A 22,500-nucleotide genomic window follows, 5' to 3' on the forward strand; every position below is an offset into this window, starting at 1 on the left:
GCTTTGGTCCCTGGTCTGGTCTGGTCCTTGGTCCCTGGTCTGGTCTGGTCCCTGGACTGGTCCCTGCCCGGAGACCAGACCAGGTCCTGCTCTGGCCCTCCCTCGGTTTGTGGGACAGGAAGTGAACAGAATGAGACAGGAAGTGTGTGTGGATCTGATAGGAGGACTTCCTGAGTGGAACCGGACCTGGACCAGACCTTTTTGAATATTTCCTTTGATTAGATCAAGTTCTGAATCTGACCAATCAGAACGAGCCGCCCCCTGAGAGCCCGCCCCCTGACCTCAACAGGAACGTTTAATGCCACAGTACGGAGTATTTTCCCTGTGTGTTTCAGACGACATCATGACATTCCAGAGTCCAGTGACGTTAAATCCAGACAGGACCAGTTTGAAACCGAGAGTTTCTGGGTCTGATCACAAACACAAATCATCAGGTTCAACATTTGTGAATTCACCTTTTAGATTTTTCATGGACATGAACAACGTTATTGAGGGGAAAAAAAACTGTCTTTGCCCTGATCTGAGAGTCCGACGCCGTCATGGCGATGAGTCCGACGCCCTGTCCTGATTTTACATTATTTCACTAACCCCGATATTTATTTATTTATTTCACATGTACATAACATATGACTATGAAAAAGTTGGTGCTGGAAAAGGCAAAAACCCCCAAAGGGCAAAATATTAAAGCCTCCGCCTCATGAAAACATTTAAACTGAATGTGGCTGAGCATGAATAAAAACGATGACATTTACTCAACGTAGGTGAAAAACATTTGATTCAGACTTGGATTAAAACACAATGAAACTCTGAAACTGAATCATTATCAAACAAGATCATGAAATATCAAACATTCCCTCAAACTCTTCTTAAACATTTCTGACGCGTCACTAACGACGTGAAAACTGCTTCAGAATTTCCCGCCTCTGGATCGAAGTAAAACTGAGCTCCACTTGTGACTCGTTTGAAAATGATGATTTAGACGAGTTTTGTATCTTTGAATCTCTTCACTGGTTTTAAAGTAAAATGTGAAATGTTCAGGGATCAGAGTCGTATATTAAGAGTTTTATACATAAAATACAAATGTGATAAATATTAATGTCATAAATATTAAGAATGTTCAGTTTGATGAATAAACGACACGAGTGGAATCAGTTACATTTTGAACAAAACATTTTTGCACCAATAATAATATTGTTGAGAGGAGTTGGGAAAGTGCAGACCAGATGTTATTATGACAGGTACATTTAACTAAATTATAATCCATAAATTTAGAAACTTTTCTTTTAATGTCCAAATAATTTCCCTTGTGGATCAATACATTTTGTCTAAGTCTAAAACCAAGAGATTTATAAAGTTCTGAGTCAGTCAGCTGCTCTTTCCAGTTTAGATTTTCATCGACAGTGACGACCAGAAAGTTTGAATTGGATATAAACATTATTGAGACGTGAACGTGCTGTGAGTTTTACCAAAACCACGTTGATACTTACAAAGAACTGAATTATTATTTATATAAGAAAATAACCTTTTATAAAGAACTTTTTCTAATACTTTTAAAAATCCAGGTAAAACAGATCTGGGTCTGTAGTTACTGAAACAATCAGGGAAAGACCTGGACCTGTGTTTAAAAACGCCGAGATCGTGTGAGGAAAAGACTTCAACATGAAACGTTTGATTTCACAAAGAAAACAGAAAAATCATCATGATTTTATTTATTTCAGTGATATCAGGAGCTGGATTTAACGTGTTCCATCTTCATAAGAGGATGAAATATTCTTTACTAATTCTAAACCAGAATTTTCAAACTCTAGAATACAGGTGTCAAACATAAGGCCCGGGGGCCAGATTCGGCCCTCCAAGACTTTTAATGTGGCCCTTGGGTGATTTTCTACTAAAATATTTGAATGATATTTTCTATTAAAATGGTGTTAATTTTGTGTGGTGTTTATCACAGCAGCGTCTCCAGCGTCTCTGTACGTGGCCCCTCCCACCAGAGCAGCACAAATGAAGACTTGTCTCTTTCCAAACGCTCTTAAAGGACGATCGTTTTGACTGTTGACCGTGACCCTCATCAGAAAATGTCCAACATGAGAAAAGTGGAGCCGAGTGCAGGATTTTACAACAAAAATGAACTTATTCTGTTTACAGACAAGTTCATGTTCAAACTTTGTGTTGAAATTGTATTTTTCTTAAAGTTTCAGGTTGTTCATAATATTATAATATTTTGTAAAAGAAAGAGTTCATCAATTAAAAAAGATTTCTGTAATAGATTTGTGTTTCTCTGCACAAATATTTGAACTTCTTGTTATTTTTGGGGTTTATATGACATGAGTTTTCTGATCCGGACACTTTGGATCAAAGTCGGTTGGACACGACCCCCGGAACAAAATGAGTTTGACTCTCCTGGTCTAGATTATAAATATTATTATTCTTCTCTATGTAGGAGCCATTCGTGGGTTTTCTATTGGTTTCCACACGTGACTAATGTGCACTACACTGCGGTGTCTGGGGGTGGCACGGTGGGTGTGGCCTATATAGCGCGCGCTCACCTGCTGAGTGTGAGGCCTTGGATCATGGTGGCGGGGTGAGCACGGGGAGCAACTTTCTGTTGACCGTATTTTAACAGGAAAGATTTGCATATAGAAGGTATCGGTGCATGGCTACGGACGGCAGCAGCTTTAAAGTAAGTGCTCTAACGCGTACGCCTACTATGACAAACAAGTACCGTGTATATGCATTTGTTCCGAGTTACGCGTGCACAGTGTTTTACCCCGCGTCTTATCCCGCCGCGGCGTGTGGGAAAAGCATTGGGCTACATACGCCGCAATACTCTAGATTCAGATTATCCCAAGAAATATTGTTTATCTTCATTTTAAACTTTTCTCTCGCACTTTTGAAATGATTTTCTTTTTGTAATGAAAACTCTGCACCTTCAGTGAGCAGCACTGGAACATAGAAATGGTGTCAGAGGTCAGGGGTCAAAGGTCAGAGTTCAGGGGTCAGAGCTGTTTGTTTTTATTACATTTATTTTCAGAAACGTGGATGAAAACATTCTTGAATCTGAAACTTTTGTGTCTTTAATAAAAACAAAATAATTTTTACATTAAACAAAAGGAACATTTAATGTCATAATTATTATAATTATAATTTTAATCTTAAGATCTTCAACAGACTCATTAGAATATTCTATTTTTATCACCATTTTGGTTGAATAAACCAGAACCAGCTGAATCCACAAGAGGTTTTGTCCTGGCTCAGTCCCGGTTTAGTCCCACTTCAGTCCTAGTTGTGGGTCAGAATCCCGGGGGGGTCCAGGAGCAGGTCTGGGGGGTCTGGACCTCCTCGTAGCACTGGACTGTGTCGCCGGGTTTGAAATCCACGGCTCCGTCGACGGAAAGTCCACAGTCCATCCCCAACTTCACAGAAGAAACATCGTCCTTATGATGCTTCAGAGCCGAAAGGGACCCTAAAGAGACCAGAGACCGGGGTTAGACCAAAGACCAGAGACCAGAGACCAGAGACCAGAGACCAAAGACCAGAGACCAGAGACCAGAGACCGGGGTTAGACCAAAGACCAAAGACCAGAGACCAGAGACCAGAGACCAGAGACCAGAGACCAAAGACCAAAGACCAAAGACCAGAGACCAAAGACCAGAGACCAAAGACCAGAGACCAGAGACCAGAGACCGGGTTAGACCAGAGACCAGAGACCAGAGACCAGAGACCAGAGACCAGAGACCAGAGACCAGAGACCAGAGACCAGAGACCAGAGACCAAAGACCAGAGACCAGAGACCAGAGACCAGAGACCAAAGACCAGAGACCAGAGACCAGAGACCAGAGACCAGAGACCAGAGACCAGAGACCAGAGACCAGAGACCAAAGACCAGAGACCAGAGACCAGAGACCAGAGACCAGAGACCAGAGACCAAAGACCAAAGACCAGAGACCAGAGACCAGAGACCAAAGACCAGAGACCAGAGACCAGAGACCAGAGACCAAAGACCAAAGACCAGAGACCAGAGACCAGAGACCAAAGACCAGAGACCAGAGTCCAGGGTTAAACTGGGGGAAACAGAGCAGCTGCTCCAGTGGAATCTTCTCTCTGCAGATCTGGATCCACTCACTTTTTTCTCCTCAGTTTTAACTCAGTGCCACGTTTACACGTTTTTTTTTTATTTCATATAAATTATTCTGAATTAAATAGTTCGGAATTAAAATATTCTCCTTGGAGTTTTCATGGAAATAATAATTATGAATTGAGGTTTATGTGTAAAACTGGTGAGATGTTTTTTTTTCCTGTGTGTGAGCGTCTGGGGAGGTTCTGATTGGACAGAAACACCGACAGATTTAAACACAAACTTCATCTGCTCCGACTTTTCTGTCGTCTCGGTTTGTCGTTCCTCCACCGACACAAACACAAAGGAGACAAAGTGAGCTGCTCTACCTCAGCCCACCCCCGCATCCCGCTCACAAACCCAAAGAGACACGGATCAAAGTCCCGAGACAGGACCAGGACCAGGACCAGGGCCAGGGCCAGGGCCAGGACCAGGACCAGGACCAGGACCAGGACCAGGACCAGGACCAGGGCCAGGGCCAGGGCCAGGTTTATATGGACTTTTTAAAGAGGAATTCATTTTTATTCAGAATTACATCGTTTTCTTTCAGAATTAAAGTTCTCGTGTAAACGTGGGAAGTCTGAGGTTCGACCTTTTACCGACTCGTCTTTGTCCCTGTTTGTTTTTTTCCTGCAGAATTTGGTCGACTCTTGTTTTTAAAGTGCAACAGAAATAAAGTTGAGGGAGTCGTCTGGAGTACGTACCCCCCAGGAGTAACTACCCCCCCCCCCCCCCCCGGAGTACGTACCCCCCCAGGAGTAACTACCCCCCCCCCCGGAGTACGTACCCCCCAGGAGTAACTACCCCCCCCCCCCCGGAGTACGTACCCCCAGGAGTAACTACCCCCCCCCGGAGTACGTACCCCCCCAGGAGTAACTACAACCCCCGGAGTACGTACCCCCCAGGAGTAACTACCCCCCCCGGAGTACATACCCCCCCAGGAGTAACTACAACCCCCGGAGTACGTACCCCCCAGGAGTAACTACCCCCCCCGGAGTACATACCCCCCAGGAGTAACTACCCCCCCCGGAGTACATACCCCCCCAGGAGTAACTACCCCCCCGGAGTACATACCCCCCCAGGAGTAACTACAACCCCCGGAGTACGTACCCCCCAGGAGTAACTACCCCCCCCGGAGTACATACCCCCCCAGGAGTAACTACCCCCCCGGAGTACATACCCCCCCAGGAGTAACTACAACCCCCGGAGTACGTACCCCCCCAGGAGTAACTACAACCCCCGGAGTACGTACCCCCCAGGAGTAACTACCCCCCCCCCCCGGAGTACGTACCCCCCCAGGAGTAACTACCCCCCCAGGAGTAACTACCCCCCCCCGGAGTACGTACCCCCCCAGGAGTAACTACCCCCCCCCCGGAGTACATACCCCCCAGGAGTAACTACCCCCCCCCCCGGAGTACGTACCCCCCCAGGAGTAACTACAACCCCCGGAGTACGTACCCCCCCAGGAGTAACTACCCCCCAGGAGTAACTACCCCCCCCCGGAGTACGTACCCCCCCAGGAGTAACTACCCCCCCCGGAGTACATACCCCCCCGGAGTACATACCCCCCCGGAGTACATACCCCCCAGGAGTAACTACCCCCCCGGAGTACATACCCCCCCCAGGAGTAACTACAACCCCCGGAGTACGTACCCCCCCAGGAGTAACTACCCCCCCGGAGTACATACCCCCCCAGGAGTAAACTACAACCCCCGGAGTACGTACCCCCCAGGAGTAACTACCCCCCCCCCGGAGTACGTACCCCCCAGGAGTAACTACCCCCCCCCCCGGAGTACGTACCCCCCAGGAGTAACTACCCCCCCCAGGAGTAACTACCCCCCCCAGGAGTACATACCCTCCCACAGGACCTGCCCCTCCCTCAGGACTCTGAAGCGCTGCCGTTTGTCCAGGACGCCTCTCTGGACTCTGCATCCAGCCACAGGGACTTTCCTCTTCCCCACGGAGACCTCGAAGACGGCCAGGACCCCAGCCTCTCCTGCAAAGACCAGACTTAGACCGGACTTAGACCAGACCGGGGACTGGACCAGGGCCCAGACCAGAGACCAAGACTGTCTGGATGGTCTCTGGAGGGTTTAGATCTGGTTTAGACCCGGTTCTTACCCAGGACTGTCTGGATGGTCTCTGAGGGCAGTTTTTCGCTGAGTTCCTGCTTGAGTTCTTCGACGAGTTTGTAAATAACAGAGTGAAGTTTGAGCGGCACGTTCTTCTTCAGCGCCACCTGCTGCACGGAGCGCGACACCGACACGTTAAAGCCGTAAACAGAACCTGCAACAAAGAACCAACAAACACATGAAAAACACACAAGGAATCTAACAAGGACACAAGGATGCAAATAAGGACACAAGGAATCTAAAAAGGACACAAGGATGCAAAAAAGGACACAAGGAAACTAAACAGGACACAAGGATGCAAAAAAGGACACAAGGAAACTAAACAGGACACAAGGATGCAAATAAGGACACAAGGAAACTAAAAAGGACACAAGGATGCAAATAAGGACACAAGGAATCTAAAAAGGACACAAGGATGCAAATAAGGACACAAGGAATCTAAAAAGGACACAAGGATGCAAATAAGGACACAAGGAATCTAAACAGGACACAAGGATGCAAAAAAGGACACAAGGAAACTAAACAGGACACAAGGATGCAAATAAGGACACAAGGAAACTAAAAAGGACACAAGGATGCAAATAAGGACACAAGGAATCTAAAAAGGACACAAGGAAACTAAACAGGACACAAGGATGCAAATAAGGACACAAGGAATCTAAAAAGGACACAAGGATGCAAAAAAGGACACAAGGAAACTAAACAGGACACAAGGATGCAAAAAAGGACACAAGGAATCTAAAAAGGACACAAGGATGCAAATAAGGACACAAATAAAACAACACAAGATAAACAAACACAGGGTCCATGTCATTCTCCACACACAAGAACTAAACCAGGACTAAACCAGGACTAAACCAGGACTAAACCAGGTCTAAACCAGGTCTAAACCAGGTCTAAACCAGGTCTAAATCAGGACTAAACCAGGACTAAACCAGGACTAAACCAGGACTAAACCAGGTCTAAACCAGGTCTAAACCAGGTCTAAATCAGGACTAAACCAGGACTAAACCAGGACTAAACCAGGTCTAAACCAGGTCTAAACCAGGACTAAACCAGGTCTAAACCAGGACTAAACCAGGACTAAACCAGGCCTAAACTAGGTCTAAACCAGGACTAAACCAGGTCTAAACCCGGATTAGAGACCTAACCTGAGAAGGTGTGTGCCAGGTTCACGTCGGTCTCGGACACGTCTCCGGTCCCAAAATGGATCAGGTCGAGTTCACACTGATCCTGAGCGTCGTACGAGTCCAGAACATTCAGGAGGGTCTCCACAGAACCGTCCACGTCTCCTGAACAACACCACACCGTCATTATTATTATTATATTTATTATTATTATATTAAAAAATAATAATAATAACAGTAAGTATAAAGTCTAAAAAAACGTCCACGTCTCCTGAACAACACCACACCATGATTATTATCATGATTATTATTAAATATAATAACAGAGTAAGTATAAAGTCTAAAGCGTCGTCCACGTCTGAGACAAACTAAATCTCACTTTAAAAACACAAATTCAACCCTAATAATAATAATAATAATAATAATAATACAGAACGTTCCTAAACTTAGAGAACGTTCCTAAACTCGGAGAACGTTCCTAAACTCGGAGAACGTTCCTAAACTTAGAGAACGTTCCTAAACTCGGAGAACGTTCCTAAACTTAGAGAACGTTCCTAAACTCGGAGAACGTTCCTAAACTCGGAGAACGTTCCTAAACTTAGAGAACGTTCCTAAACTCGGAGAACGTTCCTAAACTCGGAGAACGTTCCTAAACTTAGAGAACGTTCCTAAACTCGGAGAACGTTCCTAAACTCGGAGAACGTTCCTAAACTTAGAGAACGTTCCTAAACTCGGAGAACGTTCCTAAACTCGGAGAACGTTCCTAAACTCGGAGAACGCGCCCAAACCAAAAGCGTGGCACCTTTGATGACGACGCTGAGCCGCGGCGAGCTTTGGTCCGTGTCTCGTTCTGGCGGGCGAGTGGCGAACACTTCCTTGTTTTTGTGGTAGAGGGCGCTCTTCCGCTGCCTCCAGCTCAGGTGTGCTAGCTCCGCCCTCTGGAGGCGGTACTGTCGCAGATGAGCCTCCTGATTGGCCGCGATGGTCTTTTGCTCCTCCCCCAGACGCTGCTGCTCGTCCAGGTGCTGTCGGTACGACACCACCTCCCGCGCCCTCTGCTGCTCAGACCACCAAGAGTCCGGGTTTAGTCCGGGTTTAGTCCGGGTTTAGTTCGGGTTTAGTTCGGGTTTAGTCTGGGTTTAGTCTGGGTTTAGTCCAGGTTTAGTCCAGGTTTAGTCCAGGTTTAGTCCTGGTTTAGTCCTGGTTTAGTCCTGGTTTAGTCCAGGTCTAATTCATGTTTAGTCCAGGTTTAGTCCAGATTTAGTCCAGGTTTAGTCCTGGTTTAGTCCTGGTTTAGTCCTGGTTTAGTCCTGGTTTAGTCCAGGTCTAATTCATGTTTAGTCCAGGTTTAGTCCAGATTTAGTCCAGGTTTAGTCCTGGTTTAGTCCTGGTTTAGTCCTGGTTTAGTCCTGGTTTAGTCCAGGTCTAATTCATGTTTAGTTCAGGTTTATTCCTGGTCTAGACTGGGTCTAGACTGGGTCTAGTCCCGGTCTTACCTCGGACTCGACCTCGAGGATGTCCTCCCCGGCGGAGGGCAGGTCTCTCCAGCCGCAGACCTGCACGGCTCGGCTCGGTCCGGCCTCGTTCAGAACCGTCCCGTTTTCATCAAACATGAACCGGACTTTGGCCCAAGTCCGACCCGAGACCAGGACCGCCCCCCTCCGGAGCGCCCCCCTCTGGACCAGAGCGGTACTGACAGGACTGACACACACACCAGTTATTACACACACACCAGTTATTACACACGACACACGACACACTCCTCGTCCTCCTCACCCTTTCCCTTTGTCGATGCGACTCTCGATCACGGTTCCTTCCATCGCTCCGTCCGGTTCGGCTTTCAGCTCCAGAACTTCAGCCAAAGCCACGACCGCCTCAGTGAGCTCCACAAGCCCCTCCCCCTGAACACAAACACACGACACACAACTGTACACACGACACACAACTGTACACACGACACACAACTGTACACACGACACACAACTGTACACACAACTGTACACACAACACACAACTGTACACACAACTGACACACAACTGTACACACAACACACAACTGTACACACGACACACAACTGTACACACAACTGTACACACAACTGTACACACAACTGTACACACAACACACAACTGTACACACAACACACAACTGTACACACAACACACAACTGTACACACAACACAACGACCCCCTCAGTGCAGACAGGTGCGGCGCCTGTACAGGTGAGTGTACCTTGAGGGCTGACAGGTGCAGCGCCTGCACGTCTCCTCCAAACTCTTCACAGACGACGTCGTGCGACAGGAGCTCCCTCTTGACCCTGTCAGGGTCCGACTGAGGTTTGTCACATTTATTCACGGCCACGATGATCGGGACTGAGGTCAGAGGTCAGAGGTCAGAGGAGGTCAGAGAGGGTCAGAGGTCAGAGAGGGTCAAACTAAACTCAGATTCCAGTATGTCAGAGCCTCGGACAGAGCAGTGCCTCCAGTTAGCGTCACTAGAATGTTCCGGACTCACCTCCGGCGTTCCGGGCGTGTCGGATGGACTCGACAGTCTGTTCCATGACGCCGTCGTCCGCCGCGATCACCAGAATCACGATGTCTGTGGCCGACGCCCCTCTGGCCCGAAGACTCGAGAACGCCGCGTGTCCCGGAGTGTCCAGGACCGTCATCGCCTCACCGCTCGCCAAACGCACTGCGACCGACAGACCGGGTTAGACCAGGGACTGGACCTGGGACCAGACCAAAGACTGGACTGGACCAGGGACCGGACCAAAGACTGGACCGGACCAGGGACCGGACCAAAGACTGGACCCGACCAGGGACCGGCCAAAGCCCGGATCAGGGACCAGACCGGGGACCGGACCAGGGACCGGACCAGGGACCGGACCAGGGACCGGACCAGGGACCGGACCAGGGAAGCCGCATGTCCCGGAGTGTCCAGAACCGTCATCGTCTTTAGGGACAAAATGTTGAAGCCTAAACCCTGAACCAGGATCCTGAGCAGATTCAGAATCGATCAAATAAATACAGAAAACATGAAAATAGTAAATATAAACCCTAACCCATAGTCTAGGTTAGTTTGGGTTAGTTTAGTTTGGGTTAATTTGGTTTAGTTTAGTTTGAGTTATTTTAGTTTGAGTTAAGTTTGAGTTAGTTTAGTTTGAATTAGTTTAGTTTGAGTTTGGTTTAGTTTGAGTTAGTTTAGTTTGAATTAGTTTAGTTTGAGTTTGGTTTAGTTTGAGTTAGTTTAGTTTGAATTAGTTTAGTTTGAGTTAGTTTGGGTTAGTTTGAGTTAGTTTGAGTTGAGTTTAGTTTGAGTTTAGTTTAGTTTAGTTTGAGTTAGTTTAGTTTGAGTTTAGTTCAGTTTAATTTGAGTTTAATTTGGGTTCGTTTGAGTTAGTTTAGTTTGGGTTAGTTTAGTTTGAGTTAGTTTAGTTTGGGTTAGTGTAGTTTGGTTTAGTTTGAGTTAGTTTAGTTTAGTCTAGTTAGAGTTTTACCCAGAAAGGCTCCGATGTGCTGCGTGATGCCTCCCGCCTCCGCAGACGCGAGCTGGCTGGCCCTGAGAGCGTCCAGGAGCGTGGTTTTACCGTGATCCACGTGACCCATAATTGTGACCACGGGGGGGCGGGGCCTGAGCAGCGCAGGGTCCGGCGGCGGTCTGAGGGACGAGACAGAGGGAGGGCATCTGAGGCAACGAGGGCATCTGGGTGTACCTGCTCGTGGCGTCCTTGTGGGGGCGCTGTGACTGTGAGGTTCTTGTACCTGTGACTGTTGTAACTGTGACTGTGAGGTTCTTGTATCTATGACTGTGAGGTTCTTGTACCTGTGACTGTGAGGTTCTTGTACCTGTGACTGTGAGGTTCTTGTACCTGTGACTGTTGTAACTGTGACTGTGAGGTTCTTGTATCTATGACTGTGAGGTTCTTGTACCTGTGACTGTTGCAATTGTGACTGTGAGGTTCTTGTACCTGTGACTGTGAGGTTCTTGTACCTTCTGACTGTGAGGTTCTTGTACCTTCTGACTGTGAGGTTCTTGTACCTTCTGACTGTGAGGTTCTTGTACCTTCTGACTGTGAGGTTCTTGTACCTTGTGACTGTGAGGTTCTTGTACCTTGTGACTGAGGTTCTTGGACCTGCGGGTGTGAGGTTCTTGTACCTTCTGACTGTGAGGTTCTTGTACCTTGTGACTGTGAGGTTCTTGTACCTTGTGACTGAGGTTCTTATACCTGTGACTGTTCTTGTACCTGTGACTGTGAGGTTCTTGTACCTTGTGACTGTGAGGTTCTTGGACCTGCGGGTGTGAGGTTCTTGTATCTTGTGACTGTGAGGTTCTTGTACCTTGTGACTGTGAGGTTCTTGTACATTGTGAGTGTGAGGTTCTTGTACCTTATGACTGTGAGGTTCTTGTACCTGCGAGTGTGAAGTTCTTGTACCTTCTGACTGTGAGGTTCTTGTACCTGCGGGTGTGAGGTTCTTGTACTTTGTGACTGTGAGGTTCTTGGACCTGCGGGTGTGAGGTTCTTGTACCTTGTGAGTGTGAGGTTCTTGTACCTTGTGACTGTGAGGTTCTTGTACCTGCGGGTGACGTCCTTGTGGGGGCGCTGGCGGGTCTCGCTCAGTTTGGCCCATCGGACCTTCATCCCCGACAGCTTCACCACCTCTTTGATCAACGACTGATCCAGAACCGAGTCCAGACCCAGAACCGAGTCCAACGACGTGTTGGACAGGACCTCCAGAACGTGGTCTGAGGGTCACAGGTCACAGGTCAGAGGAGCAGACAGGTGCAGACAGGAGCAGACAGGTACAGACAGGAGCAGACAGGTGCAGACAGGAGCAGACAGGTGCAGATAGAAGCAGACAGGTGCAGACAGGTACAGACAGGAGCAGACAGGTGCAGATAGAAGCAGACAGGTGCAGATAGAAGCAGACAGGTGCAGACAGGAGCAGACAGGTGCAGACAGGAGCAGCCAGATACAGACAGGTGCAGACAGGTGCAGATAGAAGCAGACAGGTGCAGACAGGAGCAGACAGGTACAGACAGGAGCAGACAGGTGCAGACAGGAGCAGACAGGTGCAGACAGGAGCAGACAGGTGCAGATAGAAGCAGACAGGTGCAGACAGGTGCAGATAGAAGCAGACAGGTGCAGACAGGAGCAGACAGGTGCAGACAGGAGCAGACAGGTGCAGATAGAAGCAGACAGGTGCAGACAGGAGCAGCCAGATACAGACAGGTGCAGACAGATACAGAGAGATGCAGACAGGTGCAGACAGGAGCAGACAGGTGCAGATAGAAGCAGACAGGTGCAGACAGGTGCAGACAGGAGCAGACAGGTACAGACAGGAGCAGACAGGTGCAGACAGGAGCAGACAGGAGCTGACAGGTGCAGACAGATACAGAGAGATGCAGACAGGTGCAGACAGGAGCAGACAGGTACAGACAGGAGCATACAGGTGCAGACAGGAGCAGACAGGTGCAGATAGAAGCAGACAGGTGCAGACAGGTACAGACAGGAGCAGACAGGTGCAGATAGAAGCAGACAGGTGCAGACAGGTGCAGACAGATGCAGACAGGAGCTGACAGGTGCAGACAGATACAGACAGGTGCAGACAGATACAGACAGGAGCAGACAGGTGCAGACAGGAGCTGACAGGTGCAGACAGGTGCAGACAGATACAGACAGGAGCTGACAGGTGCAGACAGATACAGACAGGTGCAGACAGATACAGACAGGAGCAGACAGGTGCAGATAGAAGCAGACAGGTGCAGACAGGTGCAGACAGGAGCTGACAGGTGCAGACAGATACAGACAGGTGCAGACAGGTGCAGGTTTACCACAGTCTCGGTCCATGGCTCGTGCCAGCTCTTCCACACTCATCCTCTGTTTGATCTCCACTTCCTGTTTCTCCACTTTCGGTTTGGGCTCCTTCCTGTGACCTTTGACCTGCACACACCATGTGACCTGAGCTTATTGTGTCCAAGCCCCCAGGTTCCAAAATGGCCGCCCATTCAAGTCAATGGGCTGAGCTCTATGTCTCATGATCCCAGATTAGCCCGGCGAGGTTCTTCTGGTGGCTGTGGGCGACCGAGCATGTGCAGTAGAGTCTTTTCTCCCACGGGCAACACGCGAATGCACGCGACCACACGCACGGAGCGCGGACTCGTGTATCACGTGATCGCTTTGACCAATCAGAGCGAGAAGAACGAGAACGGAGCAGAGCGGAGCCGGAGCTAACGAATATAAAGCATTTTTTAAGACAACTGAAGGATTTTGAGCGAGAAAACGTTTATGATCTAAAAATAGGTAAAAATCGCCACAAAATCCGACATTTTTGAAAGTTGTAGGTCCTGTCAGACGAACACGAGCAGGTTGTGATCACGTTGCCTCTATGAGAAAAATCTTCTCTCGGTCCATGGGATTTTTTCGACTGTAGAACCACTGAGTGACACTACGTCAACTCGAGGCAGAAACAAGCAGCAAAACTGTATCCAGTTATTTTAATAGATCCATGATTGTGTCTGACTGTAGGGGTCACGTAGGGGTCACGTAGGGGTCACGTAGGGGTCACGGTCCTTAATCAGTTTCAGTCACCTGTTACCTGTTTGGAGGTGTGTTTTTACCTGTTTGGAGGTGTGTCTTTGCTGTTGGAAGTGGGCGGGGGTTTTCCGTAGAGGGGGCGGGGCTGCACGCAGAAGGGGCGGAGCCAAAACCCTCCAGGCGCCACGAAGAACTGAGACCATCCTGCACCAAGAACCAAGATTAAACCAGGACTAAACCAGAACTAAACCAGGTCTGAACCAGAACTGAACCAGAACTAAACCAGGTCTGAACCAGGACTAAACCAGGTCTGAACCAGGACTAAACCAGGTCTGAACCAGGACTAAACCAGGTCTGAACCAGGACTAAACCAGGACTAAACCAGGACTAAACCAGGCTCAGACATCTGAAATTAAACAGGTCTTAATATCACCTGGTCCCGGGTCCGGTCCTGGTTCTGGGTTAGTCCGGGTCGGTTCTGGGTTAGTCCGGTCCGATTCGGTCCTGGTTCTGGGTTAGTCTGGTCCGGTCCGGTTCGGTTCGGCGGGTTGTTTTGAGAAAAGTCATTGCGGGAGTCTGTGCGCCGCCATGACACTTTTGTGAGCGGAAGTAACAGCGCCATCAGCGGAAGTGACAGCGCCCCCAGCGGCGTGCATAGAAATAAATATAGATGATGATATTTAAAATATATTTTATAATATAAAATATATTATATTCTCAAGTTATGGCCAAAAATATATATATTTTTGCAAAAGGCAAATGGAGAAATTTCACACTGTAACACTGCACAAGAAGAACAACAACTCACCTTTATGTGACAGACAATACTCCCTACAACTTTACATACTCCCTTATGTGACAGATAATACTCCCTACAACTGTACATACTCCCTTATGTGACAGATAATACTCCCTACAACTGTACATACTCCCTTATGTGACAGATAATACTCCCTACAACTGTACATACTCCCTTATGTGACAGATAATACTCCCTACAACCTTATGTAACACATCACTCTGTGTCTTCCTCTTGTATAAATCTGTGATTTTATATTTTATTTCTTATTTTTCTATTTTATTTAGATTTACATTTACATCAATGTTTTATTTGTCTCTTGTTCTTTTTTGCTTTTTATTTAGAATTTATCACATTTATATTTATTGTTTATTATATTTATTATATTTGTTATTATTTTCTGTCGTGTCGTGTGACTTTGTGTCTGAATCCCTGTGGATCAAAAAAGTTTGTCTAAGTCACGAATATCCCAGAGTACTCAAGTATTTCAGAGTACTCGAGTATTCCAGAGTACTCGAGTATTCCAGAGTACTCAAGAAAAAACAGGACTAAACCAGGACTAGACCAGGACTAAACCAGGACTAAACCAGGACTAGACCAGGACTAGACCAGGACTAGACCAGGACTAAACCAAAGCCGTACACATTTGTAACAGTTGTTTATTATTGACCAGCAGAAGCAGAGCATCATGGGAAGTGTAGTGTTTAACAGATCATTACATCACAAGAAAAACTCACAAGGAAACAGAGACCGAGAGAGGAGACAAGGAGGGAGGAGACAAGGAGACAAGGAGGGAGGAGACAAGGAGACAAGGAGGGAGAAGACAAGGAGACAAGGAGATAGCGTCAGAGAGTGAAAACAAGGAGGGAGGAGACAGTTCCAGTACTTAAGTAAAAATACACAGTTTTAGTGGAATTAAAAGTGACAAAGTACAAGCTCAGGCAGTAACAGTACTGTACTATAGTAGTAGTAGTAGTAGTAGTAGTAGTAGTAGTAGTGATAGTAGTAGTAGTAGTAGTAGTTGTACTGCTTTTCTGCAGTACTACAAAACTTCAGGTTCAAGACAGTTTATTTAATTGAAGGAAACAAACGAAAAACAAACCAGAAATAACCAGGACTAAACCAGAACTAGACCTGGACTAGACCGGGACTAAACCAGAACTAGACCTGGACTAGACCGGGACTAAACCAGGACTAGACCTGGACTAGACCGGGACTAGACCAGGACTAGACCGGGACTAGACCAGGACTAGACCAGGACTAGACCTGGACTAGACCAGGGTGTGATGTGACTGGTCATTTCTGGGTGGGGTCCATGACTCGTCCAATCATCTGCACCGTTTCTGTTGCTTCGTGATAAACGACCAATAGGAACGGCCGATTCACAGTGAGCCGAGGGGGCGGGGTCTTAAAAGAGCTGGCCACGCTTCCCGGCGCCGAAGTCTCGTCCACGGAAAGAGCCACCGAGTCCAGGACCTGAAAAACAGTGTAGACCGGGTGTAGACCGGGTGTAGACCGGGTGTAGACCGGGTGTAGACCGGGTGTAGACCGGGTCCACATGCAGGGATTCGGACCAGACTACAGGACTATGAACAGGTCCAGAAAGGGTCTTAGATCTAAACCGGTTCTGGGACTGACCTGGTTCTAGGAGGATCTAAACCGGTTTTGGGACTGACCTGGTTCTAGGAGGATCTAAACCGTTTTTTGGGACTGACCTGGTTCTAGGAGGATCTAAACCGGTTTTGGGACAGACCTGGTTCTAGGAGGATCTAAACCGGTTTTGGGACTGACCTGGTTCTAGGAGGATCTAAACCGGTTCTGGGACTGACCTGGTTCTAGGAGGATCTAAACCAGTTTTGGGACTGACCTGGTTCTAGGAGGATCTAAACCGGTTTTGGGACTGACCTGGTTCTAGGAGGATCTAAACCGGTTCTGGGACTGACCTGGTTCTAGGAGGATCTAAACCGGTTCTGGGACTGACCTGGTTCTAGGAGGATCTAAACCGGTTTTGGGACTGACCTGGGAGAGGGAGTTGTCGGCGAACACCTGTGTGACCTGCAGCTTCTGGAGGACGGGTTTTAGGGGCGTGGCCTGTTCCAGAGCGAAGCGCGGAATCTGGACCTCGAGACGCCTGAAGGTCGACACCGGAGACAGGGTTAAGTCTTATTATTATTATTATTATTATTAATAATAATAATAATGAATAATAATAATAATAATAATAATAATAATAATAATAATAATAATAATAATAATAAACTCACGTCTTCTTGAGCGCTCGGACGAGTTTTTGGAGTTTTTCGCCGCTCAGCTCGTCCTCCAGCGCGCTCACGTGCACGCCCTCGTCCGGCAGCAGAACCAACATGGCTGCTCGGTCCCGGTCCAGTCCCAGCCTCAGGACTCCAGTCCTCAGGTTCCGGTCGTACGCCAACAGGAACCTGCCCGTGGTCAGCATCATCGGAACCATCACCGTGTGGTACCGGTCCACGAAGAACCGCTCCTGCACCGTCTGGGACGCATTAAAGGGGACCGAGAACCGGCCTGAACCAGACCGAGACCAGAGACCAGAGACCAGAGATCAGACCAGAGACCAGAGCAGAAACCAGAGACCAGAGACCAGAGCAGAGACCAGAGACCAGAGACCAGAGCAGAGACCAGAGACCAGAGACCAGAGCAGAAACCAGAGACCAGAGACCAGAGCAGAGACCAGAGCAGAAACCAGAGACCAGAGACCAGAGCAGAGACCAGAGCAGAGACCAGAGGAGAGCGCAGGGTTAGAAGTGGGTCTAAAGTAAGACTGAAGTCAGGACTGAATCAGGTCTAAACTGGACTCACTCTGGACGTGAAGAGCCGAGGCGAGGACCAGCTGTGGGTCCGGTCCCAGGTCTAGTCCGGTCGTCGGGGTCTGGACTCGCTGTCGGGTCTGCTCCAGGACCCAGCGCTGGATGGAGTCCGTAGAGTCCTGAGGTGAGCCGAAGTCCACCGTCTGAAGGTCCGCCCCAAAACTCCCCTCCAGACTCTTCCTGTACGCATCATCAGGCTCCGCCCCCTGCGCCACGAACCAGGCCACGCCCCCAAGAGAGTCTCCACCCACCGCTGCTCGAAGTCCAGAGACCAGGTCTACAAGAGAACCAGACCAGGTCTATGAGAGAACCAGACCAGGTCTACAGAGAACCAGACCAGGGGCCTCATTTATAAATCTTGCTTACGCAAAAATCCGTGCGTCGTCGCTTCCTACACCAACCGCGGTATTTATAAAACTCGACTAAGTCGTGGCTCTTTGTTTAACTCTACACCAACTCTGAACCTCCTGTAAGTTCTACACAAAGTCTGGAGACACGGGGAAAAAGCGACACTCGTGGAGAGAAGCAGAAGTGAACAGAGTTTGAGGAAGAGTTTGATCAGAAAATCCACGTATACAGAAGAATGACCTTCAGATTTGTACATTTAAGTGTTTGGTTCAACAAAACACGGAGAAGAGCTGTTTATTCCACTCATTATTCTCCACAATATTAAACATTTAAACTTGTGCACAAGCGCGGACACGTTCCCGGACTCGGTGCAGCGCAGAGTCCCACAGTCCACAACAAGACCACAGACTTTATACTGACCAACACAGACTGACCGACACAGACTGACCAACACAGAGGACGAAATAATGACCCGACCTGAGACTAAACTCTTCCCTCAGACGCAGCAGGAGCCAGACTTTGATTTAATGAACAAAACTTTAACACTTTTACTTTAGTCTTTACTCACCGAGCGCCAGAGTGACCTGAGTCTGTGACCCGAGTCTGTGACCCGAGTCTGTGACCTGAGTCTGCGGACAACACAAAGCCCACTGACCGAACCTGACCCCAACCAAAATCTGCCCTACACTTTGCACTGCACTGCACTACACTCAGACCCGCACTCACAGACCCGCACTCACAGACCCGCACTCACAGACCCGCACTCACAGACCCGCACTCACAGACCCGCACTCACAGACCCGCACTCACAGACCCGCACTCACAGACCCGCACTCACAGACCCGCACTCACAGACCCGCACTCACAGACACACAGACCCGCACACACAGACCCGCACTCACAGACCCGCACTCACAGGTTCAGCAGTTTGGATGTTTCGTGTGGACTTTAATCGGCAGAATAACATCTGTATCTGATGTGTTTAATGATAAATCTGTGTCCTCGTGTCCTCGTGTCCTTCCTTCGCTCCTTTCCCTCTCCAGGGGAGGGCATCTGAATCTCTCGCACGCGCTCATAATTTGACCGTTCAGATCAGCGCGTGCACGTATCTACATGTATATGTATAAATACAGGACCAGTCCTCACACACTTCATAGACACACTTAAAAATATAGAGATAAAACTGTTGAAACAGTGAAAAAACACATGGTCTTTACTGCAAAGATGTTCTGCCGTAATATTATAAAATATGATTAAATGAACAGATGAGTCATTATTGTCACTTTTAGTTTTGTATTTATTAAACCTTATTTAATAAAGTCTTTAATAAAGTGTTTGTGGTGATCACGTGGTGCTGCGTGGAGCCTCCTCCTCCCTCTGTCCCGCGTGTCTGATTATCGACTCATGTTTAGGGAAATTTCATTCACGAGTCACTTTACCTGCTCCTTTTATGGTGAGGTGGAGGTGTGAGGGGGCGTGGTCTGTCCTTTTATGGTGAGGTGGAGGTGTGAGGGGGCGTGGTCTGTCCTTTTATGGTGAGGTGGAGGTGTGAGGGGGCGTGGTCTGTCCTTTTATGGTGAGGTGGAGGTGTGAGGGGGTTGCAGGTTTGGTTCGTGCGGTGGGTTTTCTAAATATGGAGTTTGCGGCGCTCGACTGTCGTAGCTATTAAACGTACGCACTAACTTACGACAACATCTGCGCAGTTTTATAAATGAGTCCCCTGGTCTATGAGAGAACCAGACCAGGTATATACACACACACACACACACACACACATATATATATATATATGTGTGTGTGTGTGGTGTGTGTGTGTGTGTGTGTATATACTGTATATATAATATACAGAGTTTCTATAGTTAAATACATAGTAGTTCAGTGGGTGGAGCATTCGCCCACTGATCTGAAGGTTGGTGGTGTGATTCCAGCTCTCCACAGATGAATGCTGCCGTTGTGTTCTTGGGCAAGACACTTAACCTACCTTGCCCACAATGTGTGAATGTGTGACTGTGTGAGTGGTTCCTTGTTGAGCTTTGAGCCTTGAAGGTGGAAAAGTGCTATAGAAAAATGTGACCATTTACATGTAGTACACACCTGCAGCCTGCAGGCCCTGCAGCCCCAGGGCCCTCTCCAGCTGCTCTCTGCCGCTGCCGGCGCTTCGCTCCAGAACCGAGCTCAGACTCAGTCCGGTTCCGCTGGGACTCAGGAGCAGGTTCTGGTCCGAGCGAGACGCCGCCTCCCGGAACAAACGGAACCCAAAGTCCGACCAGCGCTGGGCCAGAAGCTGGACCGGGTCTATGGACTGAGACCGGGACTGAGACCAGGACTGAACCAGGACCAAACACAGAACCAGAACCTCGGACCTAAAGAGTCAAAAGAGTCAAAAGAGTCTGAGTGTGACGAAAAACACACAGATGGAAAACACACTCCTCCTCCTCATCTTCCTCCTCTCTCCTCCTCCTTCTCTACGTCACAACGTGGTGAATAAAAACATTTTTATCTCAAAATGTTTAAATCACGTGAACGTCACGGACCCGCGCACAGACGCACGCACGCGCGCGTCACAGGGCGGAGGAGACGAGTCTGAGGAAAGGAAGCGAGGAGCGAGGAAACGAGGAGCGAGGAGACGAGCTTGATGCACGCGCACCGGGGCAGATCGTGCACGCGCCCAGGGGCAGCTCGCGCGCGGGTCACGTGTCTCGTGTTTTATGATTTTGATCAAAATGTTAAAAGAATCAAACATAAACATCACGTAACGGTCTGACGCACTCACCTCATCCTCACAACGCTCTTTCCACTGTGACGTCAGCGCGCACAGGCCCCGCACTTCCGGCGTGTCTCTCCACAATAAAAGCCTCTGACACCGCGTCTACGCGCCTGTAGCCCCTGAATACTACAACTACTACAACTACTACAACTACTACTAGTACTACTAGTACTAGTACTAGTACTACTACTACTACTACTACTACTACTACTATTTCTTCTAATACTACTACAGTCAGTGTTGTGCATGAACGTGTTCAAAAGAACTCTTTTCAGTGAACTTTGAACTGAACGCAACACTTTTGTAAATCAAGAACTTGAACATGAATTTGTTCAAATTATGTCAGATGAACGACGTACGTCACTGTTGGGTTCAATTAAACATTGGAATTTGTTTTCACCTGACGAGTCTCGTGAAGTTCTGCTGCACTTTTTAGTTTCACTGTGGACCTGATACAAGCGACTAAACGAATCAGTCAAGTTTGAGCGTCTTTACATGGACAAACCCTGAGTCAGTGCTGCGCGTGTTCGTCCTGCTGCAGCTGCCGGTGGAGCCGCATTTGCGTTGACGCGTGGCTCTGGCTCCGGCTCTGTGTTTCTCAATGGGAAAAGATTAATGAAGAGTCTTTGTGGAGCTGGGCTCTTTCACACGATACAGAACTGCTCAAGGAGCACGTTGTACTATTGTAAATGCACAAATACAACAAAAGATACATGCTCTCTGTGTATTTGTGTACTCTATATATGTACGCTCGCGTAGAGCATAGAGAGAGCGTCAGAAAATAGGATGGATTTTCTGAAATCTCCACGTGCAGGATGCCCCGCACGCGCCGCCCGCACGCGCCGCCCCGCACGCGCCGCCCGCACGCGCCGCCCCGCACGCATGTGCAGTGGGGTCGCTCTAATCACTTTCATTCTACAAATTACGCGTCCAAAAGTTGCAGTGACATCCCTCACAGAAAGAACATGTAGTCGTGTCCTTTAGTCCGACAGAAGCGGAGGCATCAGCGCACAAGGACAAAGACACTTTTTTCCAGCATTTACAGTTTATGCAAATTATCCATGCGGTTTTAAGTTTTGTTTCTGTAAGACATAAACAAATGTGTCAAAGTTGAATTAAACACATTATAATGTCAAAGATGCAAAAAACACAAGGCACTCACTGGTTAAAAATAAAATGCCTTTATTAGTTTGCGGCAGGTTTTAATGGACAAACTTACAAAGTCCCGACGCGTTTCAGCCTATGTCTTTCCTCAGGGGACAAGCCATAGGCTTCGATAAGATCGAATACAGGAACATAGGGGCCAAAAAATCAGATTTGGCTCACTTCAGGCTGCAGACTGAACGCAGCTTTAAGGTCCGAGACAAAAACCACAGACACCGGCAGCACAGTGACATTTAAAAGAAACAAACTATTTCACTTTGAACATTTTACCAATTTTAATCATTAAATTCCTTTTGAAGTGTCTGAATTGTGAAACACACATTTGCCTGGAGCATAAACTGCACAGATACAGGTGGTGCTCGCGGTGGTGCTCGCGGTGCTCGCGGTTTGATCGTGGTGTTCTTGTGTTCGGGACTTAGACTGTGGGACTATTTACCAGCCGATTTAAAACTGGAACCCAAAACAAATTTTAAATTAAATTAAAATTATTTTATGTTTCCCATCAAAGATGCATCCATTAAAAATGTCCTGTACAAACTGGATCTGTGTTTAACTCATGTGTCTCCTATTATTTTTATGCGCGTAGTTTATATTTTTATACAAACTCGTGCTGAAAACTGCAGCCGCAGCAGCCGCTCGTGACTCTGTAGATGTGTAGATGTGATGACAT

At 48.0% G+C, this 22,500-nt stretch overlaps 3 protein-coding genes across 6 annotated transcripts in view; all 3 read right to left on the bottom strand.

The window, feature by feature from the left end:
* Positions 1-285, bottom strand: part of LOC110166024 (latent-transforming growth factor beta-binding protein 4-like) — an 11,026-nt gene extending 10,741 nt beyond the window's left edge. The window contains exon 1 of the mRNA XM_020931224.2: positions 1-285. This exon is cut by the window's left edge and continues 113 nt beyond it. The gene's annotated coding sequence lies outside the window, so the exon portion shown is untranslated.
* A 2,711-nt stretch (positions 286-2,996) lies between these two features.
* On the bottom strand, positions 2,997-14,537 carry mtif2 (mitochondrial translational initiation factor 2). Of its 3 annotated transcripts, none has more exons than XM_055158404.1 (14): positions 14,343-14,537; positions 13,993-14,113; positions 13,207-13,315; positions 11,949-12,117; positions 10,871-11,031; positions 9,889-10,065; positions 9,607-9,746; positions 9,150-9,274; positions 8,870-9,074; positions 8,176-8,431; positions 7,398-7,535; positions 6,236-6,400; positions 5,970-6,110; positions 2,997-3,463 (listed from the first exon to the last, which is right to left on the bottom strand). In XM_055158404.1, exons 2-14 carry the CDS (start codon positions 14,110-14,112, stop codon positions 3,291-3,293), a joined length of 2,079 nt encoding a protein of 692 aa, XP_055014379.1. In that variant the 5' UTR covers position 14,113; positions 14,343-14,537; the 3' UTR covers positions 2,997-3,290. The 3 variants fall into 3 exon arrangements, with proteins under 3 accessions (XP_055014379.1, XP_020786876.2, XP_055014380.1); XM_020931217.2 differs by having other exon boundaries at positions 7,398-7,538; positions 14,343-14,536; XM_055158405.1 differs by lacking the exons at positions 13,993-14,113; positions 14,343-14,537 and adding an exon at positions 13,971-13,980 and having other exon boundaries at positions 7,398-7,538.
* An 812-nt stretch (positions 14,538-15,349) lies between these two features.
* On the bottom strand, positions 15,350-20,702 carry LOC110166022 (protein Z-dependent protease inhibitor-like). 2 transcript variants are annotated; one of them, XM_055158416.1, is made up of 6 exons: positions 20,673-20,702; positions 19,994-20,262; positions 17,544-17,828; positions 16,973-17,217; positions 16,728-16,839; positions 15,350-16,184 (listed from the first exon to the last, which is right to left on the bottom strand). In XM_055158416.1, the coding sequence occupies exons 1-6, from the start codon at positions 20,675-20,677 to the stop codon at positions 16,117-16,119; spliced, it is 984 nt and encodes a 327-aa protein (XP_055014391.1). In that variant the 5' UTR covers positions 20,678-20,702; the 3' UTR covers positions 15,350-16,116. The 2 variants fall into 2 exon arrangements, with proteins under 2 accessions (XP_055014391.1, XP_055014390.1); XM_055158415.1 differs by having other exon boundaries at positions 16,973-17,249.
* Between the last annotated feature and the right edge of the window lie 1,798 nt (positions 20,703-22,500).

Source organism: Boleophthalmus pectinirostris, unplaced genomic scaffold, assembly GCF_026225935.1.
Source record: "Boleophthalmus pectinirostris isolate CB_2022bp ecotype Guang Dong unplaced genomic scaffold, ASM2622593v1 HiC_scaffold_22, whole genome shotgun sequence".
NCBI lineage: Eukaryota > Metazoa > Chordata > Actinopteri > Gobiiformes > Gobiidae > Boleophthalmus > Boleophthalmus pectinirostris.